General features: G+C 33.9%; 1 protein-coding gene across 2 annotated transcripts; it reads left to right on the top strand.

The window, feature by feature from the left end:
- On the top strand, positions 1–13,310 carry LOC138307416 (kyphoscoliosis peptidase-like). 2 transcript variants are annotated; one of them, XM_069248158.1, is made up of 6 exons: positions 1–103; positions 250–371; positions 6,585–6,963; positions 8,552–8,667; positions 9,125–9,250; positions 9,554–13,310. In XM_069248158.1, the coding sequence occupies exons 3-6, from the start codon at positions 6,607–6,609 to the stop codon at positions 10,857–10,859; spliced, it is 1,905 nt and encodes a 634-aa protein (XP_069104259.1). In that variant the 5' UTR covers positions 1–103; positions 250–371; positions 6,585–6,606; the 3' UTR covers positions 10,860–13,310. The 2 variants fall into 2 exon arrangements, with proteins under 2 accessions (XP_069104259.1, XP_069104257.1); XM_069248156.1 differs by having other exon boundaries at positions 30–371.
- Positions 13,311–19,469: the final 6,159 nt, after the last annotated feature.

Genomic DNA, 19,469 nt, shown 5'->3' with positions numbered 1-19,469 from the left:
ATTTCACAATTGCCCGCCACTTACTTTTAGGATAACGGGTTAATATTGAGTACGGTAGGGGAAGAGTTTTCATTCCAATTCAATTCTGACTTAGTACTTACCGGTAGGTATAATCTGAGGGATTGTACAGGTGTAAAAATTAAATGGCTACGCGGGTATTAACCATATTTATCTAGGCTATTTATATCTAAGGAGCACGTTTTCTGTGTAGAGTGTGTTATTGTGGTGTGAAGTGTGACCATTCTCTAGTATGTTTTAGTATGTTGTGGAGATAGTTGCTATACGAAGATAACGGAAGGCGCTATATAGGAACATATACCATTGATGGTTATCAGTTTATGGGTATTATGAAGAAGGATTTTAACTGACAGGTATGTTTATTTTTTGTTTGCTTGGTTGTTTATTTCTTGTTCTATTTGTTTAATCTTTCCCCTTTTTAATTTTACCAAGAGGAATTCCATTTCACACTGTGTCCATCATACACGGTCTTAGTTAAATGATGATATCGAAATTAAAACTTGAATTAGAGCTAACGCTGTGGTGCTTATAAGAGTTGTTTTGAACGTTACCACCTGTTCCTTTTCATTTTAATATTAGAATAAAAAATTCTCAAAAAAGGATATCAAACGAATTTTCCAGGCCTCAGTTTCAAGAACATTCTTTAACTTAAGTAAACACATTAACTTAAAAAGGAAAGAACTACATATGTAGCGTAAGGGAAATCGTAAGTCATTGTATTTTCCTTAACTTCTGAAGTGCTTTGTTTTACAATAATTTTCTATGAGGAATTGTAAGTTACGAAATATTCGTAAAACTGGTCCCATGTCGTTTTCTTACACATTCCCCTAGTCTTGACTGACACTAAATATTTAGATACTAAATGATATAGCAGAATGGTATAATGGATCTGTTTGGTGATAGGGCCAGAAGAATCTTTTACGTGTTCCCCATTCACATTTTAAATCAAGGCATAGCTTGGCGTATGTATGTGGCATGGTACATGTATGCTGTAATAATATCTCAATACAATGTATTCCTGATCAGTTCTTTGTCATGTCACACAAGGATACTTACCCGCCCACAGCGTCTTGCGAAAAAAAACCCCACAATTTTTGGTCTCTTGTGTTCTACTACAACCCAAACCTAAAAAGTGTTTATACAAATGTATTGCACAGAGATGTATCGCAAACTGTTTCTACATGTGATGAACAAGTGTTTCATTTTCAGTATGTGATGATTGTATGCCTATACTTCGTTATTCTGAGGTTCTAATACCTTTTTAAATAGCGTCAAGCCGTTGAACGCAATAAAACAACAGCATATGTAAAACACTGATAGAATGACAGCATACTACAGACTTTTTTCAGTAAACATAATGAAGTCACAGTATCTTCATGTATAGAATTGACTACAACTCGTTTTAATAGTAAGTTTAATTAAAATATAATTCCATGAATCAAATGAAGACAGGAACCGTTTCCAGACGGTAGTTGGATATAACGTGGATAATTAAATCCATTGATTGTTTTAAATTAGTTGACCATAGTGAATGTCAAATAAAGTACAGTATACCAATGTAAACGCACACGTTATATTGATTTTCCGTATGTCCATTTAATTATGGCTGGTCCAGACCGGACCTTTTAAATAAGTTATAAGTGCGTGTCAATTGGTCATAATAGTATATACACTTGAGATTTCTATATAATGTAAAGTCTGACCTGTATATTTATATATACATATACACCATTACATAAGGTATAAACTGAAAGGTTAGCAGTCGTCATACATTCCTGTATTTCTGAAATGAATTTCGAAGTGTTCGTTACATGCTTCAATGTTCTATCTGTAATATGTGTTGTGTTCTCGCTACTTTTATATAGCGTTTTCAATGGAGTTGAATGAAAGGCTTATGGAGTAAAGACCTTGCACCTGAACAATTGGTTATACTTTTGTATTATTAACGTCAAATTTAAATGTCATTTGGCTGGAATATTATAAACCATTGAATCAGTACTTACTGTAATTACCGTGACGGTCTAACAGTCGAATTAATCCTACGATAAGATCTAAGCCAAAGTAAATATAATTAAACGTAACAGCAGACTAGATCCATGAGACGTAAATACAGTGTGCAAATAGCGGTATACGTCTGTATCAAGTTGTATATATTTTCATGTCATGGAAAGATCAAAATATCAATTAATTTAATTGTATTGTACATGTTCCACCACTAAATAAAAATGTTTTGATTAAATTTTAACATTATTTGATATTCTACTCACGACATCTAGAGAAACACCGCCTTTAGTGACGGTATGTTTTTATTTATGAATTACTGGGTCACTGCCATAACCAAATAACTACGTCTAAACCTTCATTATTGTTTATGTTACTGCAAAATTAGATTTTGGGTAGGTAAAATAAGTATACAAAATTAGTTAGCATAACTGTAAAGAAACAACAGTTCAGTCCACGATGTCTTCACGAAGACATTCTCAAACCAGTAAGACTCAACCTCACGATGTTGGAAACTGTTCGAACTTCGCACCAATTTCCATTCATTCTCACGAATTTTAAACAAAATACATGCTGACGCTAGGCCAATAACTTAATAAAAATTATTGAACAAATCCGTGAACAACATAACAATACTATATTTCTGAAACCATTAATGTTTTAGAATTATAATTATACCATGTTTTACGTCGCAAAATGGCGCTGCACAAATTCGTTCCCATTGTAAATGTTCCCTTTTGGAAATCCTAACCGTTAGTAACCCTTGGCCTGAAAGTAAATCAGCCGTGATACATAATCATTACCAGACAAGAGGAAGGAATCATTGGACCAAGATCGAAGGTCTGCTTACCCGATAGATCTATCAGAAAGTTAATTAACTTTACAAATAACAAGTAAAGCCTGTCTCTTGATTTAACGCATGCTGAAAACTCTAAAAATAAATGGAATAAAACTGATAAAAATAACTACAAAAAGTCTTAAAATCAACTTAATCAGAATATATAATAATTTTTTGGCATTATAATCAGTTTATAAATACTTTATTAAAACGCGGTATAAAAGTTTGTTTTCATTAGATTTGCTAACAATGCTTTGAGAAACTAGATATTGCTGTATAGTATATATGCTATGTAGGTAATTAACGGACGCATTGTGTTTAATAATTAATGCGGTGCGTGTCTGTCTAAGAGGAGAACAATGTATTTCCCACAAAGGATCGTAAACCATGGATTGTTTGGCTTATTGCTTGCAATTGATATCTACCAGGTAGAGGTAGATAGGGGATGCTGAAAGAGAATAAGAGATGTAGGCATGTACTGTACATGGTTGCTGTTTAAGGGTTTAAGTGAAGGCCCCCGTGACAGCGTAACACTATCTAATGGAAAGGTTTTTCAGATGGTAGTTGGTGGCTATATAAGTGAACATACGAGAGACTTCCATTTTACGTATGGCATCGACAGAAATACACGTAATTATTGTAGAGAGGATAGAATACATCTTCCCTGTGGATCATTACCCAAGGTACACTTACATACACTATATCGATGTTTAATTGAATCAGGAATGATGCTTTATGCGTCCGATTTGAAGAGGTTATAGTCGGATCTTGTTTGCACTAATCTTGAACTTATCTCGTAGGTTGTTTACTGTAGAATAAGTATTGGATAAAGTTGCTATAAACAACATCACTTAAGTTTCACCTTGATCGGTGCAAACATTGATTTATTGAAAGACACACATGTACAGGTCACAATTAAAAACATCGTGACATATTTACTTAGGGGCATTATATATATATATATATCATATATACAGTCACTATGGTATCTGTATAATGAATTATTATTGGTAATTTCAGATTTCGGTTTATGCCTGATATGGTGGCTATTATACGGTGTTTCATTTGAAACCGGAACCAAGTATTTTTGCAAGCATTATATTATTAAAAAAAAGTTATTAGCATAAAGTTGGAATTCAACAACGAAAGAAATCGATTAAAGTCAAATGTGTAAATCAATAGATGGGACGAATTCGTAATTCAATACCAAATATCGATCGACATTTTCGAGTTCGAAGTTAAAGGATATCTGGGTTGTTGAGATGGTTTATTCTAGAGGTGTCCGTTTCTGCCAATCATTCAAAATATACAAGCAGCACGTAGTCAATATATACAATGTTTTGTACCAGTTTCAGACCTAGTAATTCATGTGTTGATCAATCGATGGGGTGAATTCGGAATTCAATACCGTAAATCGATCGATATAATTAAGAGTTTGAAGTTAATTGATATTTGGACTGCTGAGATAGTTTGTGCAAGAGGTATCCATTACGGTAGCAAGCGCTTAATCTATGCGAAAAGCTCCAAAATTTGACTATTCTCTTATCGCTATTTAACAAGATAAATAATTCACGGTTCATTAAACGTAACACGATGTGATATTAGCATTGCGGCACATATTTATCGAGCACCGCACCTAGTTCGTTATCCAATTAAATATCCAACACTGATTTGTTCCGGGTCGCCATTCTGTTTTTTTGTTTAATCTTGAAAGTTGGTCGAAGCACGACTTTGACAGGGAAGTCAATACGAACTTGAGCACCACTTTCTGTGCCAACCTTTCAAATGTATACAGGCAACACGTAGTTCTATATACATACTTTTTGTACCATTTTCTGCTCTATTAGTTCACACAATATACATTCTGTATAACGGAACTAGGCACTATTTCTGTACATGATGATGCATTCATACTAACATGAAGTCATCAAAGTGTGATTATAGATATTGAATGCCAATACAAGGTTACCTTATTTACTTCAGGCTTGATTATATTAAAGTAAAATACTATTGCATATTCTAACACAATACATATACATGTACATGACGCAATTAACATTCCGACACACTTTTATGCTAAGTATACGCATGTTTTATCTTTCGAATGAGAACATTTAAAAAATTTAGAATGATTATTTATCATTCACGTTTTTATTTGATTTCCTTTGTGTATAATAAATATTAAAGTTATTTATGCCGTATTTTTCATAGTCACGTCAAGAAGAGCTTTTAATATGTTATTCAACTCCAAAAGTTACCATTTGTGGAATTACAATACCTTCAATGCTAGGTTTTAATTTTACAAGTACACTGAAAATGATTTTTGGCAGTACTGCCAAAAATCATTATATACATCTCCCAGTGTAATGAAATGCAACATTAGTCAGACATGAGCATATTGTGTCCAATTCATGATTTTCGTATTTTGTATGTAATGGTTCTGAAGGTTTTCAACATTAACAGATTCACTGCATACTTTTCATGCACGGATAATGTGTTAAATCTTAAAAAACCATGTGACTCATCAAATAAATGATAAAAGAACTATTGGTATTTTGAAGCCTAATTGCTGATAAGGTTTTGTTTTTTATGTCGACACAAAAATTCCCTTTTGTCATCTTCACATGACAAGCAACTTAACGGTTTGTTTTATGTCGACACGAATTCCCTTTGTTCTCACGACAACACACTTAAAGGTTGCCTCCCACGGCACACTAACCCACCATACACAAACATTACTCCTCACCACATGGGGAGTTTAGTTTTTGTTGTATCATTACTCTAATGACATATGATCTTATTTGACATTAGAAACAAACAAAGAAGTAATTATTGTTTTTTATTTAATCAAAAGTTTCAAGTAATGCTAAACTGCCTTTTTGAGCACACTATACAAAACAACAAATATGTCGTAATATACAGGTGATTTTAATAAAGATTTTCTTCTTAAATTTCGACACAAAACATGGTTGTATAATAAGCAATAGAAAGATAAATCATATTATTATCTTATGTGATAAGCTAACCTTAGCAGTCCTTTTCGTTCCACATTTCTTTTGTTTAGGCCACAAAATCACAAACTAAAAATCTTAAATCGTCTTCAGCTTAGACAAAGCCGTCCAAAGATAATGTTAAAAAACCAGTCATTTGAATGGCTAAGTCCGAACTGAAACTGGAAGATTGTTCAATGATTCTGAAGCTCGGTGTATAATTATAACAGTAAAAAAAGTACAAATTTTCTTACATGTATGCTTACAATTGGTTTGCAGCGTAAACTAGACTAGGCTTTTGAATAACTAAAGCTTTTTGTAAAGATTTGAAAGTTTTAAACATACATCAACTTGATAAAAGTAAGCGCATTTTCAATGAAAAAAAACCCCAAAAAACAAAAAAAAACCAACACAACCCTTTTTGATCTGTAATGAAAATAATGATGTATTTTCTCTTCTATTAGTCTATTTCACTTGGGTCTACACTATCATGACTTATTTTGAAAAGAAAGAAAAAAAACCCAACTCGTTACAGTGTATTTAATTCATCGTCTTACCCGATATTTATTTGTTATTACGACTTGATTTATATTCAGTTGTCGATAGAACAGGGGGATTTTTTTATTCGGAACGTCTTTTTACTTTCTTTTCTTTGCCAAAGAAATGCCAATTAAATTCATCATGGTTTTATGGACGTAAGGCTATTTAAATGATATTACATGGATTTATTTTTTCAGGTGAGAAAGATTTGAGGTTACCATGGGTTGTGGATCGTCTACCCAGACCAAACCGACTAAGAGTCGAGACGATAATAATATTGTTATAAGTGATGTGGATATCGATGACAATTTTAATGAATCACATAAAAACAGAAATGTGGGGAACTCGTCTAAGCAAGCGCCTGCCGCCTCCATAACTGTCACACCAGCCACCACAAACAAGCCCCAGCCCTCCAGACCGAATCCAAAGAAGTCCACCACAACTCCTGTCGATGAGGGGATAGAGTTAGAGGCTTTGGACGAAGAGGATTACCCACCCAAGCCATGTAGATTAAAGAAAACTGATATTGTACCAGATGTTAGTATGTTCAAAAACATCGATGACCATGTAGCAAAGGTAGGTACAATGTATCTTGTAGACTCCGAACGTGCATTCCTTTGTTCCTCGATCGCCTTGTGTTTGATTTTGCAATATCACAAGGTTCAAGTTTTCGATAATTTAGGGGTTACTATCACTGATTTTATATCCCTAAACTTTGTCATTACAACACCGATGGCTACAGAACACTCAGGTAATGTGGCCTTTTGGTGTACATAAAAAGAATGACGGCACACTATGATTGTGTGGCTTTGAAGTTGGGAGTCTCTCTTTACGTAATAATCAAAAGAAGTCTTTGCAGACCAGTTATTTGGTCAGGTTTTTTTCTTCTCCTGAACTGTGTCCAGTTTTACTATGAGATGGATGGATAAAACATCAGTGATAGTAACCCCTAGATTATCGAGGATGAAGTGTCCACAACCGCAGGTATAACCACAAATGCATTCCATTATGCAATTAGAACTTTGATTACATATATTTGTAATTTATGTCGGTACCTGTTAATATTCACGTACATATGAGAATAGGTTGTATCTATGAACAAGAGATCCCAGAGGGATCTTGGCGCCCACCAAAGAATGATCTACGTCTGATAATGGAAAGATGGATCTTTTCTCTGCTTTTCAAACTTTTACTACATATGAAATTTGAGACAGATCCCTTAGTTATTTTCTGATATATAACACAGTAACAAACTTAAACTACCAGAATCCAGGATGGCGGCCTGTTGGCCATCTTGATAACCGATCAGTCCCAAAATGCAATATGCACAACTAGGGTCCTAGAGGAACCTAGATATGAAATTTGAGACAGATTCCTTCAGTACTTTCTGAGAAATAGCGGTAACAAACTTTAACTATCAAAATCCAAGATGGCAGCCTGGCGGCCATCTTGTTGACCGATCCGTCCAAAAATGCAATATGCACAACAAAGGCCCTAGGGAAACCTACAAATGAAATTTAAGAAAGATCCCTTTAGTATTTTCTGAAAAATAGCGGTAACAAGAATTGTTAACGGACGGACGGACAGAAGACGGACAACGGACGAAAGGCGACTTGAATAGCCTATCATCTGATGACTACCTGGTTATGTTGCTAATGGATATAATTCTGAATAATTACTTTATGGAACGCAAATTATGAACTGGTGTGTCAACGAAAGTACCGCTCAATCTAAATATCTTAAATGGAAAATAAATAGATAAATATCTGGCATAATTTTTAAATCTCGATATCAATGCATTTGACTTTTTGCCAATGACAAGCCCCAGTCAAACGAAACAACATTTGGCGCTGTATGGATAGAATGTTTAACATCGATCTAGTTGAGTTTTGTTTAATCCTTACAAATTAACTGTCTTCCTTGGTAAGGAATACATATTTGGTAACTTTTCTATGTGTGTTTTCTGTCCAAAAGTCAGTATGCCAATTGCATGATAATTTTTCGAACAATGCACCCAAATAACCACATGTATCATCTAATAGCTAGCACTCGGTCTTTAATTCCAAAATGGTTAATATGAAAAAATTCATGTAACATAAGTCCATCCTGTACTTCCACACACAAGGGCTATATATAGGTATGATATTTGTCGACTTATTTTCAGACGCCAAATTCAGCCACGGCCTCCATCCCAGAACTAGCAACATATCTCTGTCGACCAGCAAAGAACCAACTGGAGAAGATTCGGGCAATTTATCAATGGGTTTCCAAGAATATTGAGTAAGTATGTCTAAAAACGAAGATAGTGCTTTAAATGAATGATTGTGCTTTAAACAACTGTAACTTGAAATTAATCTTTAAATGTCGCATGAACATTTTAAATTGTTAATGCAATGCTAAACATGTAAGAACACTGGATCGTTTGATAATTAAGTTTTATTATATTAGTTCTAAAGTATGTGGTTTGCAGTACGCTTTAGACAGGTTGTCCGATTTCTAATGCAATTTCTGTCAGATTTTCCTGTAATATCAGAAACCAAATCTTTTTTAGATTGATTTATCAAATGTTTTACAATGATTTGCCATACACATGAAAACGTGATAGTAACCCAGTAATCTGAAGAATACCAAAAATATATTTGAAGATATATCAAAATCATACCACTAGTATCACATCAGCATGAATAGAGCTAGCATTTTTTCCAAACACATGAGTACAACGAAATGCATGTTTTAGCTATGATGTCGCTGGATACCTGAATTTGGGAGGAGCCCAGCGGAAATCATGTGACCCCGAGTCTGTACTCCGTAACCGTAGCAGCGTGTGTCAGGGTTACGCCGATCTAGTTCTGTCGCTCTGCAAGTACGTTATACACGTGAACAAGGGGGAAATATAAGAGATGTCATTTTACGAATATTCTACACCTTTGAAGTACAAAAATGTATTAAGATTTATGCTAACCTTTATAATTAAATTGATAACAATCCACATTTATAGTTTAATTATCATATGGATTGTTTGTTCCGCGACATTTATTCATGCTTAAACAGTATATTTTAAGATATTACACCTTGCTAAGTTGAGTTGCCGATCATGACTAATTTAATCATTATCTTTCATCATAATGTCATATTGTGCAAAACCACTTACATTTCCCAATTTCAGAGAGGCCAATGTTCCAGCTAAGACTATAGCAGGATATGCAAAGGGATATAGTCACAAGACTGGAGATGTCATATCAACCAAATCAGACACCAATCATGCTTGGAACGCAGTTTTTGTTAACAACGAATGGCGCCTTATCGACTGCACATGGGACGCTGGTCACGTGAGTGATAAAAAATTCCAAAGACACGAAGGGGAATTCTACTTCCTGACTGACCCGCATGTCTTCGTCAACGATCATTTCCCGTATATCAAGAAGGACATGGTAGCTAGTCTCCAATGGCAGCTAATGAGCAAGCCACTTGACATAGAAGCCTACAGCAAAATGGTTAAAGTAGACAAGCACGCCTTTAAGTATGACCTTGAACTTACTTCACACAAAGAGGCAGTTTTACCTGTAAACAAGGAAGCAGTCATCAAATTTGCTGCAAGAAGTAAACCCCTCGTCAAAGTTGGTGCCTATCTTACTGATTCGGACGGTACACGTCAGGACCAGTGTGTTTTAGTTCAGCAGGAAGGAAAAAGTAGCTATTGTGTGACTGTGAGGCCACAGAAACCAGGAAAGTACACACTTCAGGTTTTTGGTAACCAAGGGGAGGAGAATAACTTACATTGTCTGTTTAGTTTCATGGTCGATTGTAAAACTGTAGACAAAGCCAGCAAACCTTTCCCAGCTCATTTCGGTATTTGGGGAGCCAATTCTAATTACGCAGATTACGGGTTCGATAAAGGAGTAGCAGAAATATCTTTATTTGAATCAGACACAGGAGAACTTGCAATTCGTCTTCCGATCACTGAGCCAGTTAAAGCTCTCGGACACCTGGCTTTCTCGGAAGACGACAAAGGCGATGACCAATTTGTAATGCTGGAACAAGGGCAAAGCGATCTAGTAGTTCACGTGCGAATGGACAAAAGTGGATATTACAAGTTGCAAATCTTTTCACAGAATAAGAATGGGTCATCTTCTTATGACATGGTAATGCAGTATCTAGTGCACTGCAAGAAACCACTTAAAGACTGTCAACCTTTCCCACATGTTTTCCCTGGAGCATTGGAGGGACGGGTGACTCTAATTGAACCAAAAACAAAATTTCTTTCTGCAGAAACTGAAGTTCATTTCTGTCTTACGTCTTCGATAATAGACGTTGCTAGAGTGGGTCATACTAACTTTGAAAGGGGAGACAACAACACCTGGAATTTCGATGTGATCACACCAGCATCAGGAGAAAATCTGAATATTTTCGGACGTATCAGTGATTCTGAAGATAAGTCATACAAGGCACTTTTCACATTTGACATTGAATAGAACAAATTTGTATAGAAATATGACAGTTTTCATACTTACCTAAGAGTGTAAACCCGGTATGAATATACCTGTGAATGCCTGTCTAAAATATAGGCGATCCTCATATCGCCATCCTCACATTATTATCAGATTTTACTGATATATCTATCCCGGTCAAACTATTCGTATTGATTCTTTGAACTTAGATTAAAGACAATACCGGAATAATTAGAAGAAGGGAATTTTCACTACAAATCACTTACAATTCTTCGGCTTCAAATCCAGCCATGTATGGCAACTATTCTTTTTATTTCGTTTTTAATCAACTAGCATATACGTAGTACTATGTATCTCTAAATACTACCAGTTCTCTGTTGTATAAAACATATATTTGTATTTCTGTTTGTGACAAAACTTATATTTGTGTTTTGAGTCTATAATAAATTTCCATTTGAAGTTTGGCAAAGATTAGAAAAAGTTATTTTGATGACTTAAAGTTGAAAGTTGAGATTTGACAAAGTGATTTTCATTCCGGAATTGATATCTCAATATCGAAACCATTGTTGTAAATAATCTATGCTCATTACCAATATTAAATCAAAATCAAAAGAATGTTAAAGCTGGTTGAATATCTTAAAATATAAGCTGTATTTTTGACGAGGGTTAAGAAAGACAAAAATAGTTAGCCTTTGGCGAGCCACTTTTTTTTCTTATTCGAGACAAATATTTGTTTATCCTGCAACATCCATTCAAAACACACAAATTTTAGCTGAAAGATGTCAACACTGTTGCAAATATGTCTGGTCTTTCGCACAATGTTTCGCCTCGGAAGTAGGTCGTCGAATGGCCGCGCATGCTGAAATTCTAAAATACAGCTATTATAATTATGGTTGCAGGATAATATTACCTTTGCATGCAATGATATTTTATGCCTTGTATTTCAATGATCGAATGTACAAAATGTATCTGATGATGGTAGGTTTAATTTTTTATAAATAACTTTTTTGCAAAGATAAGTTCACATCAAAGATTATCGAGGTTCTGTGGCATGGTCAATATTGATATTCCTTATTTCATAACTTTTTTCAATTCATTGATAAACAAGTTAAAGAGACATGCATGTATAATATCTTTTGCATCAGGAAGCTATATTTTACTGTTGTTTTCCGTTACGACAATCTACTGCATAATAATCTCCACTACTTAACCTAGTTATGGATGAAAAGTACAATAATTATTATATTCTTTTATAATCTGGCGGCGTAATTCTGAGATGTTTGCCCCGAGGATTCATTGTGTTTGTAAACAAATGATTTTTCGTACCCATGTCATGTTGCTGTTTTCTAGAATCATTCTCTACTTTATATCAAATGCACCATATATATAATGTTTTGACTATGTTATTTTATTTTCATTCTACAATTTACTTCTAGTCTTCGATTTACTCTATGTAAACCATTCTGTATTTGCATATTACAGAGTTATCTGCCTTTGCGGTAGGTATTGATTGTGACATCATGTGTTTGGAACGTAACGTCATACTTTCCGGAGAAAACGACGTGGATTTCGCTTACAAAATAATGACGCCACAATATAATATGCAAAGACGAAATATTAGGCTATATATGCCCATCTAGCCAATTATGTGACCAGATGGACTTTCATAACCTAGTATATTCTAATTCGGCTTACAAAACAATACTGTAGGCTGGGCGCCCAACGTCTGCCGTTACTTGACAATCATCCTTATAGAGATGCTTTGGTTATTGAAATACTATCAACGTTTTCAAGATATAAAATCTGATTAGTTAATTATTTTCATAGCTATTTTGTTTTTATCGCCTGTTGATAGACATTATCGGATAAAACTATATTGCGAGGGTTGGAGTATACACCATTCAATATATTGCACATGGAGACGTCAACAAAACAGCAAGTACGAAATGCAAACATTATTTTCCTGTGTTTTATTACAAATGTTTTGAATGAAAATATAAACAATAAACTGAGACGTTGCGTGAGGTACATGTAAACAGTTGATATGAAGTCAATTCTGTTGGAAAAAACATATTCATGGCCTCCAGATCTATGCTACTTTTTGTATAATTCGTTTTGCTTTAATTAAAACAACATTATTTTATTATTTTTATTATTATGTATTATTGCAGTGTCGGTATATTGCAATCATAATAAGAAATTGCAGCATGAATCAAATTTGTACAATGTGACGAAATTGTTGTTAAATGCAGCATGAATTAAATTTAAAGTGGCACGGCAATAACTTACACCATATTTATCAAAAGAACTGTTTAAAATATATATGACCTTTTGTTATTATATAACTACTACAAGGATCGATATAGCTATATAGTATCCAGTAGTTAATCATTGTGATAATCTTGTTATGTGCACTACATGTACTACATGGATATAGCTATATAGTATCCAGTAGTTAGTCACTTGTGATAATCTTGTTATGTGTACTACATGTACTACATGGATATAGCTATATAGTATCCAGTAGTTAGTCACTGTGATAATCTTGTTATGTGCACTACATGTACTACATGGATATAGCTATATAGTATCCAGTAGTTAGTCACTGTGATAATCTTGTTATGTGTACTACATGTACTACATGGATATAGCTATATAGTATCCAGTAGTTAGTCACTGTGATAATCTTGTTATGTGTACTACATGTACTACATGGATATAGCTATATAGTATCCAGTAGTTAGTCACTGTGATAATCTTGTTATGTGCACTACATGTACGTACATGGATATAGCTATATAGTATCCAGTAGTTAGTCACTGTGATAATCTTGTTATGTGTAGTACATGTACGTACATGGATATAGCTATATAGTATCCAGTAGTTAGTCACTGTGATAATCTTGTTATGTGTAGTACATGTACGTACATGGATATAGCTATATAGTATCCAGTAGTTAGTCACTGTGATAATCTTGTTATGTGTACTACATGTACTACATGGATATAGCTATATAGTATCCAGTAGTTAGTCACTGTGATAATCTTGTTATGTGTAGTACATGTACGTACATGGATATAGCTATATAGTATCCAGTAGTTAGTCACTGTGATAATCTTGTTATGTGTACTACATGTACTATATGGATATAGCTATATAGTATCCAGTAGTTAGTCACTGTGATAATCTTGTTATGTGTACTACATGTACGTACATGGATATAGCTATATAGTATCCAGTAGTTAGTCACTGTGATAATCTTGTTATGTGTACTACATGTACTACATGGATATAGCTATATAGTATCCAGTAGTTAGTCACTGTGATAATCTTGTTATGTGTAGTACATGTACTATATGGATATAGCTATATAGTATCCAGTAGTTAGTCACTGTGATAATCTTGTTATGTGTAGTACATGTACTACATGGATATAGCTATATAGTATCCAGTAGTTAGTCACTGTGATAATCTTGTTATGTGTACTACATGTACTATATATGGATATAACTATATAGTATCCAGTAGTTAGTCACTGTGATAATCTTGTTATGTGTACTACATGTACTATATGGATATAGCTATATAGTATCCAGTAGTTAGTCACTGTGATAATCTTGTTATGTGTACTACATGTACTACATGGATATAGCTATATAGTATCCAGTAGTTAATCACTGTGATAATCTTGTTATGTGTACTACATGTACTATATGGATATAGCTATATAGTATCCAGTAGTTAGTCACTGTGATAATCTTGTTATGTGTACTACATGTACTACATGGATATAGCTATATAGTATCCAGTAGTTAGTCACTGTGATAATCTTGTTATGTGTACTACATGTACTATATGGATATAGCTATATAGTATCCAGTAGTTAGTCACTGTGATAATCTTGTTATGTGTACTACATGTACGTACATGGATATAACTATATAGTATCCAGTAGTTAATCACTGTGATAATCTTGTTATGTGCACTACATGTACTATATGGATATAGCTATCTAGTATCCAGTAGTGAGTCACTGTGATAATCTTGTTATGTGTACTACATGTACTACATGGATATAGCTATCTAGTATCCAGTAGTGAGTCACTGTGATAATCTTGTTATGTGTACTACATGTACTACATGGATATAGCTATATAGTATCCAGTAGTTAGTCACTGTGATAATCTTGTTATGTGTACTACATGTACTACATGGATATAGCTATATAGTATCCAGTAGTTAGTCACTGTGATAATCTTGTTATGTGTACTACATGTACGTACATGGATATAGCTATATAGTATCCAGTAGTTAGTCACTGTGATAATCTTGTTATGTGTACTACATGTACTACATGGATATAGCTATATAGTATCCAGTAGTTAGTCACTGTGATAATCTTGTTATGTGCACTACATGTACTATATGGATATAGCTATATAGTATCGAGTAGTTAGTCACTGTGATAATCTTGTTATGTGTACTACATGTACTATATGGATATAACTATATAGTATCCAGTAGTTAGTCACTGTGATAATCTTGTTATGTGTACTACATGTACTACATGGATATAGCTATATAGTATCGAGTAGTTAGTCACTGTGATAATCTTGTTATGTGCACTACATGTACTATCATGGATATAACTATCTAGTATCCAGTAGTTAGTCGCTGTGATAATCTTGTTATGTGTACTACATGTACTACATGGATATAGCTATATAGTATCCAGTAGTTAGTCACTGTGATAATCTTGTTATGTGTACTACATGTACTACATGGATATAGCTATATAGTATCCAGTAGTTAGTCACTGTGATAATCTTGTTATGTGTACTACATGTACTACATGGATATAGCTATATAGTATCCAGTAGTTAGTCACTGTGATAATCTTGTTATGTGTACTACATGTACTACATGGATATAGCTATATAGTATCCAGTAGTTAGTCACTGTGATAATCTTGTTATGTGTACTACATGTACTACATGGATATAGCTATGTAGTATCCAGTAGTTAGTCACTGTGATAATCTTGTTATGTGTACTACATGTACTACATGGATATAGCTATATAGTATCCAGTAGTTAGTCACTGTGATAATCTTGTTATGTGTACTACATGTACTACATGGATATAGCTATATAGTATCGAGTAGTTAGTCACTGTGATAATCTTGTTATGTGTACTACATGTACGTACATGGATATAGCTATATAGTATCCAGTAGTTAATCACTGTGATAATCTTGTTATGTGTACTACATGTACTACATGGATATAGCTATATAGTATCGAGTAGTTAATCACTGTGATAATCTTGTTATGTGTACTACATGTACTATATGGATATAGCTATATAGTATCCAGTAGTTAGTCAATGTGATAATCTTGTTATGTGTACTACATGTACTAATGGATATAGCTATATAGTATCCAGTAGTTAGTCACTGTGATAATCTTGTTATGTGTACTACATGTACTATGGATATACCTTATAACAACCAGGGTCATGTAAGAACGGCCTCCCATGCATGCAGAGTCTGAGCGTGTGTGAAGTACGAGGTGTGTGTTTTGGGAGACTGCGGTATATTCATGTTGTGTCTTATTGTATAGTGGAACTGTTGCCCTTTTTATAGTGCTATATCACTGAAGCATGCCGCCGAAGACACCAAGCAACACACCCCACCCGTTCACATTATACTGACAACGGGCGAACCAGTTGTCCCACTCCCTGTATGCTGAGCGCTCAGCAGGAGCAGAAACTACCACCGTGATAATTTTTAAATTGTTGGATAATAATTCTATGTATTTTACATTCCATGTTATTGCAATATTTGTTTAAAAAAAGCACAAACAAACGTTATATCGAGGGCATATTTTACATGTACATGTTGTTAATGTCCACACCATGCAATTTGAATTCATAAATTTGCCTTGTTAAAAAGACACATATTCTCTATACCGTTATCATTGCGATCTATATGTGACTCTAATAGACAAATTACACATATATATTTCACATCAATTATAACCATCGTTACCTAATAGTACGAGACATCTTGCATGTTTCATCCTCGTAAAATATGTAATGTAACTGTAGTTTATATGTGGAATTTTCATATCACAAACCATAAATCATCCTGGTCTATCAGGGGGAAATAACTCTGATATATCATAATAACAATTATGCAGTACAATCAAAAGAATAGTTCGTCAATTGTGAAGCAGAAGTAAGGTGTTGGTGCTGAATCTTCAGGAAAGGTGTTTTTGTTATCATTCATTGTAGTGATTATATTCAATTTAGTTTACGATTGTCACGCAATTTACAACTTCGCAAGTTTTGCGGTTTTGATAAAATTTAACCATCTGTCTTTAAGTCAGCAATGAAAAGTTAATAAATCATACATTTTTTTGTAATGATGAGTTGTTTATTTTATTTTCGCTGAAATGAAAATCATAAACTTAAAAAAATAATGCCAATTCATTAACCATTTACCATTTTAACACGAGTATGAATTAATAAATCATACATTTTTTGTAAAATAAAAAGTTTATTATTACTTACCTTATCTTCACTTACCAAGGTTTACGATCCAGTACCTTCTTCTTCAAGGAAACTATCATATTGAAACCCTTTGTCTTTGTATGTTTTCCGTGTTGATACACGTTAATACCTAACTGGTACCAGAAACAATGCTAACTCCAATATAAACTTCTGGATGTATCATTTATTAATACATAAGTAGAACTATTCCACACGTTTAATATACACTGAGTCTACATATACGTTCATACAAAGCACATTTGTCAAAGATACATAAATCTTACAGATAGGACAATGACCATATATAATTACAAAAATATGTGACGCTCAGTAGCCCTACTCTACAAAAATCCTATCATTCTACAATTATAACTTTATCCCAACCCGAACATATATGCAATAACGCTTAGTTATAATAAAGTCCTTACTATGTCGTTTATTTTCCCGGCCATCTCATTCAAGACATGCACAGGTTATAAAAATATGTTTAAACGAACCCTAACCAACTTCTAGTTTCCCCGATATTGCATTCCGCAACACACAAGGGTTATAATAATATTTTATAAATACTAAACAATTGTCAACAGTTATTTTCCAAGTATTTGCATTACGCAAATATCTTGGTTATACAAAATAACTTTATAAATCAGTCTATATTTTCCACGTTATTTTCTCTAATATTACATTCCGTAATATTAAAGTTATAAAAATATTTACTTCGTTTCCTAACTTACACAATTATTTTCCAACTAATACTGCATTTCGCAATATCAGAGGTTATACAAAACTCCCCGATTTAAACCCAACCCAAAACAAGAGTTACCTCGCTTGTCCCGTATTCAGCTGACTGTTTGCGTCCCGGCTGCCAAGTATTTGAAAATACCGGAAACTCCACCTTTTATACGACGGAACTTGTTATTCACGCGCTCCGTTGGTAACAACATAGATACAATATTATCTTTATTACAACTATAGAAGTTATATATATCATTATTTACCATTTACAATATAAACGTCACACTCAATGTTTCAACTCTAAACACTCACTGTTTCTAAAAATAGCCTCCGAGAACATACCGGAAGTTGACGTTACTATATCCACAGATACAACTGACAAATTTTGCCGGGAAACAGATACACATCTTTTCCCTACTATCCGACAATGTCTACTAGCTCAAGGTAATACAAACATGTAATTGATTATCACCTTTATACAATTAACTATCGATAACTACGTTTACACAAGTATTACTGTGATGAAACACAGTTTCATAACACTTTCCCCCTTTTGGACAACATTTCGTCCCCGAAATATACAAAAAGAAGCAAAATAACAATGTACATCTTATGTACAATATTCACAATAACAACAATATAAACATCATATTTCATCAACCTCTATCAAACTATTGCGATAGATTTATTATTATTTTTTTTTTTTTACATAACACGGTGTGTCCTTAACAATACACACATATAATTATCAAATGTTTATCTTCGACATATATAAAAAAACTTTGCATTATCCTACCCCCAATATCTACTTCCTAACTACACTCACAACACTTTTCATTCTTTTAACAGATTCATTCTCACTTTCCCACATCTCCTCAAACCCATACAATCCAAAACTTCCGCTCTTCCTCTTTCTCGTTTCTAGTTTATTCTCTAATCTAACAATATAATCACCCAATCTCACATTCTCTTCTCTCAATTTCATCACTTCTTCTTCATCATCACATAACTCCAACACATCTTTCATCAATTCCTCGGTCTCTTGCATCATTTCTTCCTTCCTCTTCTTTGTTGTCTCCCCTGTCTCTTTCCTCTCCAATGGCTCAATCTTCGTTTCCTGTTTCCTCACATCATTCTTCTCTCTCACGTTCTCACCGTCCATTGTCTCCTCTCTGTCCTCTGTCTTTTCCTCCGTCTTCACTCTACTTGTATTCTTATAAAAAATGTCAGTACCTACTTTAACATGATACGGGGAATCGCTGTGCCTGAAAAATTCATCATCCTTTAGAGATAATCCCTCACTTCTTCGTTTATGGATGAGATAACCCTTCGTGTGCCCCAATAACT

This window comes from Argopecten irradians, chromosome 14 (genome assembly GCF_041381155.1).
Source record: "Argopecten irradians isolate NY chromosome 14, Ai_NY, whole genome shotgun sequence".
NCBI lineage: Eukaryota > Metazoa > Mollusca > Bivalvia > Pectinida > Pectinidae > Argopecten > Argopecten irradians.
Note: the sequence above shows the minus strand (reverse complement) of the source record. Positions and strands in the feature narration are given on the sequence as shown.

Excerpts from the sequence above, each read along its gene's own strand:
- LOC138307416 (XM_069248158.1), top strand. The coding sequence starts at position 6,607 with ATGGGTTGTGGATCGTCTACCCAGACCAAACCGACTAAGAGTCGAGAC. Across the intron at positions 8,668-9,124 it reads TGGGTTTCCAAGAATATTGA|CTATGATGTCGCTGGATACC; the intron begins GTAAGTATGTCT and ends TGCATGTTTTAG. Across the intron at positions 9,251-9,553 it reads CTAGTTCTGTCGCTCTGCAA|AGAGGCCAATGTTCCAGCTA; the intron begins GTACGTTATACA and ends TCCCAATTTCAG.